This window comes from Myotis myotis, unplaced genomic scaffold, assembly GCF_014108235.1.
Source record: "Myotis myotis isolate mMyoMyo1 unplaced genomic scaffold, mMyoMyo1.p scaffold_m19_p_15, whole genome shotgun sequence".
NCBI classification, from domain to species: Eukaryota; Metazoa; Chordata; class Mammalia; order Chiroptera; family Vespertilionidae; genus Myotis; species Myotis myotis.
The window spans coordinates 18,476,778-18,490,992 of record NW_023416319.1 but is presented as its reverse complement, the minus strand read 5'-3'; the positions used below and the strand labels follow the sequence as shown (position 1 = coordinate 18,490,992).

Below are 14,215 nucleotides of genomic sequence, written 5' to 3'. Positions count from 1 at the left end.
GCTGAAAACCAAAGCACAAGTAATTTTTCTGTTTGAGGTTTCTAGTGCCACTTTACTCTTGGAGGAGGAGAGATGTCTTTTAGAAAGTAAGATGGGAAAGAAACCTCATGCAATCCGTGTAAACAACTGTCTTTGTACAGTGAGCCTGGGGTATGCAGGGTAAATAGATTAGTACAAGCCATTAGTCAATAACGAGGATGTGAACCAAGGTCTCTTTTAGAACTGGTGAGTAATATTTCATCCTACTTATTCAGTTTGTCTGAAGCCTCAGGCAGACTTTCCCAAAATTGAGTCACTTGCCTGTCACATTTATAATTGTACCATACCTGATTGCTTCCTGTGAAAATTTATTTAATAATTTCCTTAAAATAAATCCTAAATACATTTATTTTAAAGAGAAATTTTTTTAAGTAATGAGAAATGGAAAATTTTCACTCTGATATGCATTTAAGTAAATGCTTCTATTCAGATGTGTACCACCTAAATGATCATGCATACCATCAGTTGTATGCAGACTGTGGTGTGCTGGTAAACTGGCTCTTGGGGGGAACAACCCTGATATGTAGTATTTGTTGATTTCTGTGGTTTAAATACTCCCCCCTTGCTCTGGCCAGTGTGGCTTAGTTTGTTGAAGCATCATCCTGTATACCAAAAGGTCTAGGGTTCAATTCCCAGTCAGAGCATATACCCAGGTTGCAGGTCGTACAGGAGGGAACCAATTGATGTTTCTCTCTCTAAAATCGATAATAACATAAACTCGGGTGAGGATTTTAAAAAATACCAACACCTTAAGTGATTTCAAGCTGCCAGTGGATTAACAATCATGCTTACAAAATTTCTGAATATTTAACAATGGACTCCTGCAAGCCAGTACCAGCCAGGTCCAGCATACCACTGTGTATACTACTACATTTTAATCATGACTGTGTTACTGATATCTGTTCAAAATTCAAATCAATTTTATTTATTTCAGCCTTTGACATGGTTCACGATCCAATGGCAGCGCTAGAGACTCTGTTAACCTTGGGATTTGACCGCGTATTGACCAGTGGCTGTGACAGTTCAGCGCTAGAAGGGCTACCTCTAATAAAGCGACTCATAGATCAGGTACATGCAATTTCTTTTCTTCCTAAGACTGTTGTGGTTCTTCTGATATTCTGCTGTTTAGATGAGTTGTGAAACTAAATATTACTGACTTCAAGTTTACTCTATAGGAAAAAAAAGAAGCGTGCAATAATATATTTATATAATTCTTACTTCTTTCACATGAGCTCTTTTAGTAATCAAGGCTCTTAAAATCAGATTATAGACAATGCCTAAGGATCTTTCCTAATTTGGGTAACCAGAGCAAATTTTACTTTTTCTCTGCCATCAGCATTGCATAGTTTTAAGCCATATCTTCTCACTGACTGTCTATGTATTCTCAGGGGATCCCATATAAAATTTGAGGTAATTATCATTTTAGGTGAATTCTAAAACTAAAGCTATATTCTTCTCTCATTACTTTCTTTATATCAAGAGTAGAGGCCTGATGCATGAGATTCGTGCACTTGGGGGAGGGGGAATCCTCTCACAGCCCGGGAGCCCTCAGGGGATGTCTGACTGCACGCTTAGGCCTGCTCCCCTTAAGCCTGCAGTCAAACATCCTTAGCTCTGCTGCGGAGGCAGGAGAGGCTCCTGCCACTCGCCAGCCATGAGCCCGACTTCTGGCTGAGTGGTGCTCCCCCTGTGGTTGCGCACTGGCCACCAGGGGGCAGCTCCTGCATTGAGCATCTGCCCACTGGTGATCAGTGTGTGTCATAGCGACAGGTCATTCCATAGTTTGGTCGATTTGCATATTAGCCTTTTATTATATGGCAGCGGTTCTCAACCTGTGGGTCGCGACCCCTTTGGGGGTCGAACAACCCTTTCACGGGGATCGCCTATGACCATTGGAAAACACACATATAATTACATATTGGTTTTGTGATTAATCACTATGCTTTAATTATGTTCAATTTGTAACAATGAAAATACATCCTGCATATCAGATATTTACATTACGATTCATAACAGTAGCAAAATTACAGTTATGAAATAGCAACGAAAGTAATTTTATGGTTGGGGGGGTCACCACAACATGAGGAACTGTATTAAAGTGTCACAGCATTAGGAAGGTTGAGAACCACTGTTATATAGGATAGGAGGAAATACAATATTTTTCTCTTGTACGCCCTTGTGCGTTAATTAGCATCATTTGTAGAGCAGTCAGAAGGTGGCTTTATAATTGGGGGATGCCTATATTTTTCTGACATCAGTATAGAGGCATTCTAATTAGTGAGTATGGACTTTGAGAAGAAAGTGTTCTGGATTTGAGACTTAGGTTTGAGAGTTATTTGCTGTGTAATGTGGAGTAGATCACTAACCTTTAAACCTCTGTTTTCTCCATTGTGAAGTTGAGATAAGTTTAATACTCCTTTTATAGGATTGCTCTGAAGGTTGGTAGAGATAAGATATCTAAGGGCCTTAGCACAGGGCTTGGCATATAATATACCTTAATACATGTTAGTTTCTATTATTATTACTACTGCTATTTTTAATAATAATATTTAGTGTTCCTGGGTAGACATCGTTTGTATAGTCATGAAAATAATTTTTAGGAATTTCACATAAGAATCTGATGTGACTTTGCTAGTCTGGAACTTACTGATTTTACAAATATTTATTAAGCATATAGTAAGTACAGGGCATTTGTATTATGGTCATGACCAAGTGGTGTGCTTGCATGTGTGTGTGTGTGTGTGTGTGTGTGTGTGTGTGTGGTGAGAGCACCTGAAATCTACTCTTAGCAAATTTTAAATACAGCATTATTAACTGTAGTTATAATATTGTGGGGGAGAAACAAACTCTCCTCTACCCTCAAGGTTCTTCTGGCAGGTCTAATAATCATATAAATATGAGACAGATTAACAAGAGAAAATAATCAAATTTAATACATACATATGTATGGGAACCCCGTAAGTTCAGAGGAAGAAAGGGAGCATGAGTATATAGGACATCCTAAGTTAGGGATGCATAATGAGGGCTTCCAAGGGTCATTGCAGGATGATAAGAACAGAGGTTTAGTAAATTGAAGTTTGCCCTACCCTATGGATAGGTCAAAAGAAGTTATCTCTGATAATAGCTTATTATGGGCAAAATCTCTGTTCTTCTAATTAGGTAGAGGGGAGGGAGAGGCAGAACTTCTCTTAAGCCTGCTGCTAAACTTCAAAGTAAAGCTCAAATTAATCAGCATGCTACTGAGTCACATCTTGGAATGGCTTGTTCTGAACCCCCACAATGCTGTACATTAGATCTCCAGACTTACTCATCCTCATAACTGCAACTCTGTTTGTTTATATTTGTCTCCCTCTGCTTCTAGGTCACCTTATCCAATTCTTTAAAAATGATTCATTTCTAATGATCTGTAATGTACTTAATTGATCTTATAGTTATCATCAGGAGAACACGACCCTGATGATAACTATAAGATCAATTAAGTACATTACAGATCGTTAGAAATGAATAATTTTTATTCATTTCGACCAACATCTCCCTATTTCCTCCAGCTCCCTGCCCCTAGTATCCACCATTCTACTCTCCGCTTCTATGTATTCGACCTTTTCAGATTTCATGTGGGATCATGCTAACTTACTTCTTGAAGCAATTACCTTCAAGATATATTCTACATGTGCTGGTTAAAGCCTGCCGAGGCCTTGGGGTTAGAAAGGTCTGTGTTTAAATCCTGGCTTTGCCTCTTATCTGTAGTGACCTTGCCCTAACATCATAAACTTCATAAACTTCAGTTTCCTCCACTACAGAGTTAGCCTATTCTACCTCCTAGAATAGCTGTGGATTACTTCAGATGACAAAAAGTGTGCTTTATATGTTAAATCACTGTATAACCTTAGGCGAGCATATAGCTATCTATAAATAATCCAAAAAAAGTGATAGAACTAATTTCTTAAAAGTATCATTTTTCTGTCTTAGAAAGTTTTCACTTAGAAGAAACAGTTAAGTAATACTTTTTTCCTTCTTAAAATCATTTCACCTTTCTAGATAATATTTTGTTTTATAGATGCTTCCTTCGGTACATTTGAGAATACTAAACAGTCTGCTTCCACTTATTTCTCTAACAGTTATTACATTTTATGAAGTATCCCCTCCCTTTTACTCTTTATTACCTTGCTTAATTTTTTCCCCATTGTGCTTATTGCTACCTGAAATTTTATTATATAAATATACCTGTCTTCCTTGAACATGTAAACTCCATGAGAGTAGGAACTTGCTCTTGTTCACCATGTCAGGGAAGAAACACTTTAAAAAAACACACACACAAAAAAGACATTTTTAATTGCTTTTTAGAGCAAGAGGGAGAGGGAGAGGGAGAGAGAGAAGCATTTATGTGAGAGTGAAACACGGATAGGCTGTCTCCTGCACCCCCCTACTTCCATCCCATCATCTACCAAAGCTCAGAGTAGTGTTATCTTTCAGTAATGACTTTTCTTAAAGTGATGTGATTATTCTGTATTTATATTGTAGCCTTCTATTCTTTGTGTTCATAACAGTACAGGTTTTTAAAGTAATACAATAAATAACTGGATAGAAAGAGTTACTTTGCTGAACATCTTGCTTACCTAAGGTCCCAGAGAAACAAAAGATCTACTGAAAAGTAAACATTAATAGTAATTTTTAAAGTTTAATATACTTATGTTTCTGTTCTCACTGCCTTACTATCTCATTTAGAGAAAGATACTAAAATTTACTTGTTTATTTTTTTTTCTTGTTTCAGGCAAAAGGCAGGATTGTGGTAATGCCAGGTATTTATCTATCCATCAATTCACTAGTATAACACTGAGCTCTGATGAAGGAAGAGCAAAGGAGGCAGGGCAGTATGGGGGAAAGTTTTAGTGCATGGTGTTCAGAAAGAATATATCGTTTGATTAAATTGTTTAAGATGGCAGATCTCTGCTGGAATTTAAAACTGTAGAAGGAAGAGAACATTTTAGCAGGGATAAGCTCAGAGAAGAGCAAAAAAAGGAAGTAGATTAGATTGGGCTTTCCCCATGTTTGCGCTCCTATAGCGTAGAATGTTATGAGTGAAGATGTTTATCTCTGGTGAGGCACACCAAATTTGCTGCTACTCTGTGTTAGGGCCAAATGTCCAAGTTGTTAACAAAGTATAAACAAACATACTACCCCTGGATAGATGTAATACTCAGTTCCTGAAAATCTGATCACCAAATTCTTCCTTGTAGTCAGCACAGTTGGATCATGTGCTCCTGATGATAACTATAAGATCAGTTAAGTACATTACAGATCATTAGAAATGAATAATTTTTAAAGAATTGAATAAGGTGACCGAGAAGCAGAGGGAGACAAATATAAATATTATCTTAATTTTTCTTATTATTAAATTTCTCAAACATATAAAAGAATAGAAAAAGGCATATACTCATTTTATAGATTTAACATTTTGCGACATTTGTTTCTTCTTATCCTGAGGTATTTTTTTTTTAAAATATATTTTATTGATTTTTTACAGAGAGGAAGGGAGAGAGAGAGTTAGAAACATCGATGGGAGAGAAACATCGATCAGCTGCCTCCTGCACACCCCCCAATGGGGATGTGCCTGCAACCCAGGTACATGCCCTTGACCGGAATCGAACCTGGGACCCCTCAGTCCGCAGGCCGACGCTCTATCCACTGAGCCAAACCGGTTTCGGCATCCTGAGGTATTTTAAAGTTCAATTAAAGGCATCCTGACATTTTATCTTTATGCATCTTTAAAAAATAAGGGCATTTTACTGTAATCACAATACCATTATTATATTTATCAAAATAAACTCTAATTCTTTAATGCCATTTAATAATCAATACCCTCTTTTCTCTAGTTGCCCCCAGAATGTTTTTTTATAGCTGATATGTTCAAATCAGGATCCCATCAAAGAATAAGTATTGCACTTGGTTGTTATCTTAATATTTTTTTTAATATAGAAGTTTTTCTTGTCTTTTAAAAAAATGAAATTTAAGCCCTAACCGGTTTGGCTCGGCCGGATAGAGCGTCGGCCTGCGGACTGAAGGGTCCCGGGTTCGATTCCAGTCAAGGGCAATTACCTTGGTTGCGGGCACATCCCCAGTGGGAGGTGTGCAGGAGACAGCTGATCGATGTTTCTCTCTCTCATCATTGTTTCTAACTCTCTATCCCTCTCCCTTCTTCTCCGTAAAAAATCAATAAAATATATTTTTAAAAAATGAAATTTAAACAGTTTGGGCCACTTACCTGTAAAATGTCCTACTTTCTGGATTTATCAGATTGCTTCCTTTTGATATTGTTTAATGTGTATTTCCTAGCCACTGCACTGCCTATAAACTGGTAGCTAGATCATAAGGCTTGATTAGATTTTGTTTAAATATTTTTGGTAAGAGTACTTTGTGGGTGAGTCTGTATATATCATATTATATCACATCAGAAGGCATAGTGTGTCTGGTTGTCTCACTACCAGTGATGCCAAGACTAACTAGGGGTCAAAATGGTGATAGCCAAATAAAGGTCAACTTTTAAAAAGAGGCCGGATAAAGGGATAGCATCAGAAATTTAGGAAAGTTTTGATCAGTAGCAAGTCCCTGAAATGTGAACAGATAGAAAGCATATGTTATCTGTCAAATTGAGACCCTTTATTAAAAACACTTAACTGTTTTTAATGCATTTCCATTTAAAACAAAATGTATTTAGTCTTGACAGTTAATAACCGGGCTTAGATAATTGTTAATATTAAGGTTGCCTTTGCTTATTATATAATTTTGAAGTTATCTACTATGTGCAAGGCATGCAGAGTTACACAAGGAACTACTTCCTCAAAAGGCTTACTCTTGAGGTGAGAAGATGTTGCATACAAAAATATTTGTGATTATTTAACAAACCTTACCAAGCAAGTGATAATTATATGCTAAGTTTTGTGGTGGATATGAAAGACAGAAATGAATATGAAGTAATCATTTTACTCGAGGAGCTCACAGAATGGATCTATAAAGAAATTATTAAAATTTCACGAAAATAAGTACCAACAAGGAAAAATTCCTAGATAAGTCAAACTGAATGTCTAATGAATATTCTTCCATGTAGTCAGCACAATTGAAGCAGGTGCTCCTGACCATGGAGAAATCTAAAGATAAATAGAACGTAGTGGTTTCCCTCCAGGGATTTTCATAATGAAGCTTACAACATAATTAGGTTCGTTTCCTCACCTGCAAAGAGAGGCTATTGAACTCTTTGGTTCCAACTGTAAAGATGTGTCACTCTGTGTTTCGAAAATATACTACCTGTGTCCTAAACCGCTGATAACTGGAGCAACACAGGCTCAGGAGCCAGACATCTTGTTATGAGTTAGAAGGAAACAACATATTTGCCTTTTAATCCTTATAAGAAGCTCTGAGGAAACCCCTCTCGTGGTTGAGGCTCAATGGTTTAACGTAATTTATCTAAGGTCACATAGCTGTGAGCAGTTACAGTGGTGGAGCCAGAATTCCAGTCCAAATCCAACTTCTCAGTCTGTATCCTTTTTACTTCTTAGGGCTCAGTGATGTCACTGTGCCTCTAAGAAGAAAAAAGTTAATGAGTCCAAAAGAGGGTGTAAAGTCAAGTTACTTCAGCAACCTGAGATACAAAGTACATATTTTATCAGTCATTAAAAATATTTATTTAATACTCCTATATATTAGGAGACAAGGATATGAAGATCAGTAATTTTATATTTATAATCTGGAATCAGTTGAGAATATGATTATATACAAGCTTTTAGATACTGTTCATCAAATCAAATGAGTCATCATAAAGTACTTGACTGTGCAGTTTTTATAACGTAGATTCGGATTCTTCCGTGAAATGAAACAAGAATTTGATATTATAATGAATAAGCTGTATGATACCCGTCATTGTTCCCATTTCCAATGACATCATGGTCTTTGAATGCTGATCCAGAGAGGAAATCTTGGCGGTTCCGTTTCAGACGCATTTCTAAGGCTGTGCTTGTGTAGCCTTGTCCTCTAGCCTGGCCTCCTTTTGTTTTAATTTGATTTTTCTTTAATTGAGAGGGAGCAGGGATAGAGCGCTTGATGATTTTCCTTGCCCTAGAATAATCTCTTTATTTTTTAAAAAATACATATTTTATTGATTTTTTACAGAGAGGAAGGAAGAGGGATAGAGAGTTAGAAACATCGATCAGCTGCCTCCTGCACACTCCCCACTGGGGATTTGCCCGCTACCAAGGTACATGCCCTTGACCGGAATCGAACCTGGGACCCTTGAGTCTGCAGGCTGACGCTCTATCCACTGAGCCAAACCGGTCAGGGCAGAATAATCTCTTTAAATTTAAAGTCTGTAACATACAGCATTGTTATATAAACCAATGGATATAGAAGATTCCATCATAGGTTCTATGAACTTTTCAGTTGTTCTTCAAAATCTGTAGTTTGTATTTCATCATTCTTTTCTAACTTTATTCTAGCTTAGGAGAGAAAGAATAATTCTTGAGTTAATGAGAAACTTCAGTATGGAAATTTATTTATTAAATTTTATGCAAAGTTCTATTCTACTTTAATGTATTACTTATTTTTTCCAACAGGGGGTGGCATAACAGACAGAAATCTACAAAGAATCCTTGAGGGTTCTGGTGCTACAGAATTCCACTGTTCTGCTCGGTCTGCTAGAGATTCAGGAATGAAGTTTCGGTAAAAGTGTATTATTTGACTCATACAAGAAGGGATGGGATTAATCTTTATTTCCCCCCATAGGAAAACCTTAGTTAATGGCTTGATAAATGAATGGAATGTTGTGATTAGTACATAAGTATTGATGTGAGGGTGATCTGCCTGCAACATCTGTCACCCCATTGATTGCCAGGGTTGATTCCGCTGATCTAGCTGGCTAGGCGGGTGTCCCCTTCCTCCCTCACTGTTCCATGTGCATCCCTGCCAAAGCCATACGCGGCAGGTCGGAGAGGACCGCCTTCCCTGATAGAGGAGAGGGCCGTTCTTCGGTCACGGGTATACGCATAACTACGCTCCCCTGCTAGACCCTCCAGATAAGCTCTCAAGGTCCATTTGTAGGAGAATGTAAGGTAGTCAAGTTTCCAAGACTCCAGACACATCCAAATGAGGTGCTGCATGTGGAAGTCTCTTTAAAAACACACACAAAACAATGCAAACCGGTTCTTATCCTGCATTAAAAAAGCAGGCTCTTCTGAACATAGGTGAACCATTATTTCATTAAGTCATTGTTAAAAGTTAATAATAAACTAATTCAGTTTCTCAGCTTCAGATCAGTCAGATAGTGTGTGTGCTCCTTCACCTGTGCTTTCCTTTAGCAAACAATAACTATGGTGTAAGAATGGAAGTCATAGTTATTTTTATCTCTCCTACCTTTAATACTTAGTCTTCCTTTACCTTTGCTCTCTATTTTCAGTTATTTTGAAATTTTATCACATTAAGGAATTGAAACTATTGTGTGTGTTTTTATTATACTTGACAGGACTCCTATAATTTAATAGTTAGCAGTTGATAATTTATAAGTTGGGAAAAGTGAGATGTAAAAGAAGCAAGAGCCTTACAACTTACAGTTTAGATGCAAATAAGTTATATTGTCTGGTAGATTTGGCTACTAGATATTTCAAGTAATTAATTAATAAAAATTATGAAATATAGTAGTCCAAAGTCCTTGACTTACCCTTGTTCTAGGTCATGAAATAGCCTATAAAACAGCGGTTCTCAACCTGTGGGTGGCGACCCCTTTGGCGGTTGAACGACCCTTTCACAGGGGTCGCCTAAGACCATCCTGCATATCAGATATTTACATTACGATTCATAACAGTAGCAACATTACAGTTATGAAGTAGCAATGAAAATAATTTTATGGTTGGGTCACAACATGAGGAACTGTATTTAAAGGGCCAGAAGGTTGAGAACCACTGCATAAAATGAAGTGCCAGTATAGGAGGGCTCATTTAACAACTCATATAATTATCTGTTCCTTTATTATTTCTATTGCAGAAATCCCTCTGTTGCCATGGGAGCCTCTCTTTGTACCTCAGAATATTCTCGAAAGGTAACAGATGTGACCCAAGTAAGGACTTTGAATGCTATTGCAAAGAATAGTCTGGTTTAGCGAGACTTCTCTGAGAGACATGGATATCACAGGATGAAGGCAGAAGAATAGTTCACAATTCTCTATAACACTGCTTTAACCTTCTCTGGTCAGGACAGTCACGGTGTTTGCTTTAAGTCTCACATGGTCATGGAGAATGTTTCCAAGAAGAAAACTTGAAACAGAGCTAAAATCACTCCCTGTGCCTAATCTTGCCAACCATCTTCATTGTCATGTTTAAATCTGGTCTATGTTTCTTCCATGGACAGAAGTTTAGCCTGTTTTCATTGGAATTAATTGATGAACTGAGAAAATTCAATTGCAAGATATGAATTTAGAGTGTGACTTTAGGTACAGTTTCATAGCAGTATTTTGCATTTTCTTTTATAAAATAAAAATGTCTGTACTGTTACAGCAGTCTCTTATTTTTACTCTGAATAGAGTCTGGCAAAATCTGAAAGAGAAGATTTTTGTTTTGTTTTACCTTCATTGTCTCTTTTATTATGTATTGATTAGGTATGTTGCCCTGGGCAAGATGCTAAGGATACTGAGTAAAATGGTACAGCATAAAAGTTCCCAGACTTGGGAAGCAGGATATAAAAGTTTCCAGACTTGCCCAGCCAGTGTGGCTCAGTTGTTGAGCGTCAACCTATGAAACAGGAGGTCACAGTTCAATTCCTGGTCAGGGCACATACCCGGTTACAAGCTCGATCCCCAGTGTGGGGGTGGGCAGGAGGCAGCCAATCAATGATTCGCTCTCATCATTGATATTTCCATCTCTCTCTCTCTCTCTCTCTCGCTCTCTCTCGCTCTCTCTTCTTCTCTGAAATCAATAAAAATTGCAGCGGGAAGGCCGGGGAGGGTAGGGGGGCAGAAGGGGGGGGGGGGTAAGAGATCAACCGAAGGACTTATATGCATGCATATAAGCATAACCAATGGACATAAGACACTGGGGGGTAGGGGAGGCCAGGGGATTGTCAAGGGCGGGGGGAAAAAGGAGACATATGTAATACCCTTTGTAATACTTTAAGCAATAAAAAAAAATAATAAAATAAAATAAATAAAAATAAAAACACTGGAACACTCCTGACAGGAGTGGCTCAGTTGGTTGAGCTTTGTCCTGTGCACTGAAAGGTTGCTGACTCAATTCCCAGTCAGGGCACATGTCTGGCTTGTGGGTTTAATCCCTGATATCTCTCTCTCTCTCTCTCTCTCTCTCTCTCTCTCTCTCTATATATATATATATATATACACACACACATATATTTATATAGATATAGATAGAGACATTTAAAACTATATATATATATATACACACACATATACACATATACATATATATGTATATGTGTGTGTGTGTGTGTGTGTGTATATATATATATATATATATATATATATATATATATCCTAGGGTGAATATTTGAACACTGCACATTTTGCTCTTTGCTTGCTTCTGTTTTCAGTTTTTTTTTTATCTGGTTCTGATTTTAATATCTGTAAAATCCCATGGCTACATAGTCAAGATGTGAGTTTAAAAATATTTTTGCACTTTCTAAAATAAAGCTAACAAATATTTAAGGAAAAAAACCCCAAAAAACAAAAAACATCCCCCTATAGATTACTTGCTAATCATAAAAGTAGAAGCTTACCCTTATAATAGAGCTATCTGGTTGCTACCACCTTAACCCAGTAATAAATATTACTAGCAGCAGAGACTATATTGCTGAAGGACAGGATTTGGAAGGGGAAGAGGTCGTCTTGAGGGTATAAGCTGTGATGGAAAATTGCTGTTGGGAGGTCTCCAATGTTAGAAGAGCTAAGAGTCGGACCTTGTGGGAAGTGGCTGTAACAGTGTGATGGTTAGCCACTGCTTAAGCAAGGGTGAACTATAAACAGCTCATACGGTGGCAACCATCCCAGTTTGTTTGGAACTTTTCTGATTTTAGCATTGAAAGTCCCATATCCCGGGAAACTCCTCAGTGCCAGATGAACTGGAAAATTTTGGTTACCCTACCAGCTCAATGAAGTTATCTTTGCCTTTTTTCTTAGTCCTTTCCTCCCTGCCCTAATCTTGAAATTAGGGATTGGGAGGGAGGGGGATAGAATAACAAGGTACATGTCCCCACCCCCAATGTGTTGGTTGTGGATCTGACCTACCACCTGGAAAAAGCTGCCATATACAATGCCATCAAGCAGGTTGTGAAGCAGGTGTCTGAGGGCCCCCTCACGGGCATCCTGGGCTATACTTAGGACTAGCTGTCTCCTGCAGCTTTAACAGTGACACCCCTCTACCTTCAACGCTGGGGCAGGCATTGCCCTCAGTGCCCACTCTGTCAAACTCGTTTCCTGGTATGACAATTAATTTGGCTATAGCAACAGGGTAGTGGACCTTAGGGTTCACATGGCCTCCAAGGAGTGCCATGAGCATGCCCTTCTGGCTTTCACACTGGATGTGAAACAACTAATGGTTGGTGTTAACAAAATGGATTCCACTGAGCCACCCACAGCCAGAGAGAGAGGAGGAAATTGTTAAGGATGTCACATATAGAAATTTTTTGATATTTGCAACCGTAGTAAAACAAAGACTTATATTTTTGATGTTTATTTTATATATTTAAATGCCAGTTAACAAAGAAAAATCAACCAAAAAAACGAGTTTGCGTGTCACCTCTGACATGCGTGTCATAGGTTCGCCATCACTGCTCTAGGATGTCCACAAAATTGGTGGTACTGGTACTGTCCCCATGGGCCAAATGTAGACTGATGTTCTCAGATCTGGCATGGAGGTCACCTTAGCTTCAGTGTTACAACTGAAGTAAAGTCTGCTGAAATGCACTATTAGGCTTTGAGGGAATCTCTTCCCGGGGACAATCTGGACTTCAGTGTCGGTCAAAGGTATTCATCATGACAATGTGGCTGGTGACAGCAAAAATGACCCACCAATGGAAGCAGCTGGCTTCACAGCTCATGTAATTATCCTGAACCATCCAGGTCAAATCAGTGCCAGATGTGCACCTGTGCTAGCTTGTCTCACAGCTCATATTGCTTAAAGTTTGCTGAGCTGAAGAAGATTGATCATTATTCTGCAAAGAAGCTGGAAGATGGCCTCAAGTTTTTGAAATCTAGTGATTCCGCCATCGTTGATATGGCTTCTGGCAAGCCCATGTGTGTTGAGAGCTTCTCTGATTACCCTCCGCTGGACCATTTTGCTGTTAGTGACATGAGACAGTTGCTGTGGGTGTCATCAAAGCAGTGGACAAGAAAGCAGCTGGAGCCGGGAAAGTCACCAAGTCTGCCCAGAAAGCTCAGAAGGCTAAGTGAACATTATTAACCCAATACCTGCCCCCCGAGTCTTAATCAGTGGTGGAAGAACGGTCTCTGAACCATTTGTCTCAGTTGGCCATTAACGTTTCATAGTAAATGGCTAGTTAATGATGATAATGCATCATGAAACCTTCAGAAGGAAAGGAGAATGTTTGTGAACCATTTTGGGGTTTTTGTGTGTGGCATTTTTTCAGTCTGTAGTTTTTAAAATCAGTAATTTTAATAGAATTTTGAGACCTATTAAAACAAAGTTTAATGAGAAAAAAATGTAAAGGAAAAAATAATCTTTTTATTGTTACCACTTAAATCTAGATATCTACTCTAAGATCTTGCACAAGAAAAGAAACTCTTTTTAAGTCTATTTGTAATCATTAACTAAAAGTTTACAACTCTGTGGTTATCTTGAACATTGAACTCTTGTAGGTTTTTCAAAGTTATTGAAATTCACTTAACATTTGCTTACTAAGTAGAAATGATACAGCATATTTTCCCCTGAGTCATTGTGAACATTTCTTCCTATTGAGTTATTTCCATGTGATCAATTACTTATAGCACACACACATTGAACCATTAAGAAGAGATTTAGGAAGAAATCATTTTACATAAAGACCAGCAGAGCTAAGGCCAGAATCCAGGCTTTCTGACTCCTGTAGATCTTCTGGTCTTTCCCAGTGCAGTCTTTAAATATCCATTACATAAAAGGAAGGAATTCACAGAGCACCTCATCCTATA

The 14,215-nt window shown here is 38.1% G+C and overlaps 1 protein-coding gene and 1 pseudogene across 1 annotated transcript in view; both read left to right on the top strand.

The window, feature by feature from the left end:
- The window catches only part of CUTC (cutC copper transporter), a 36,887-nt gene extending 26,316 nt beyond the window's left edge, over positions 1-10,571 (top strand). The window contains 4 exon segments of the mRNA XM_036336380.1: positions 974-1,107; positions 4,811-4,838; positions 8,643-8,748; positions 10,066-10,571. Coding sequence (XP_036192273.1) covers positions 974-1,107; positions 4,811-4,838; positions 8,643-8,748; positions 10,066-10,180 — 383 coding nt within the window. The 3' untranslated portion in view covers positions 10,181-10,571.
- Positions 10,572-12,560: 1,989 nt separating this feature from the next.
- On the top strand, positions 12,561-13,653 carry LOC118670310 (annotated as a pseudogene).
- Positions 13,654-14,215: the final 562 nt, after the last annotated feature.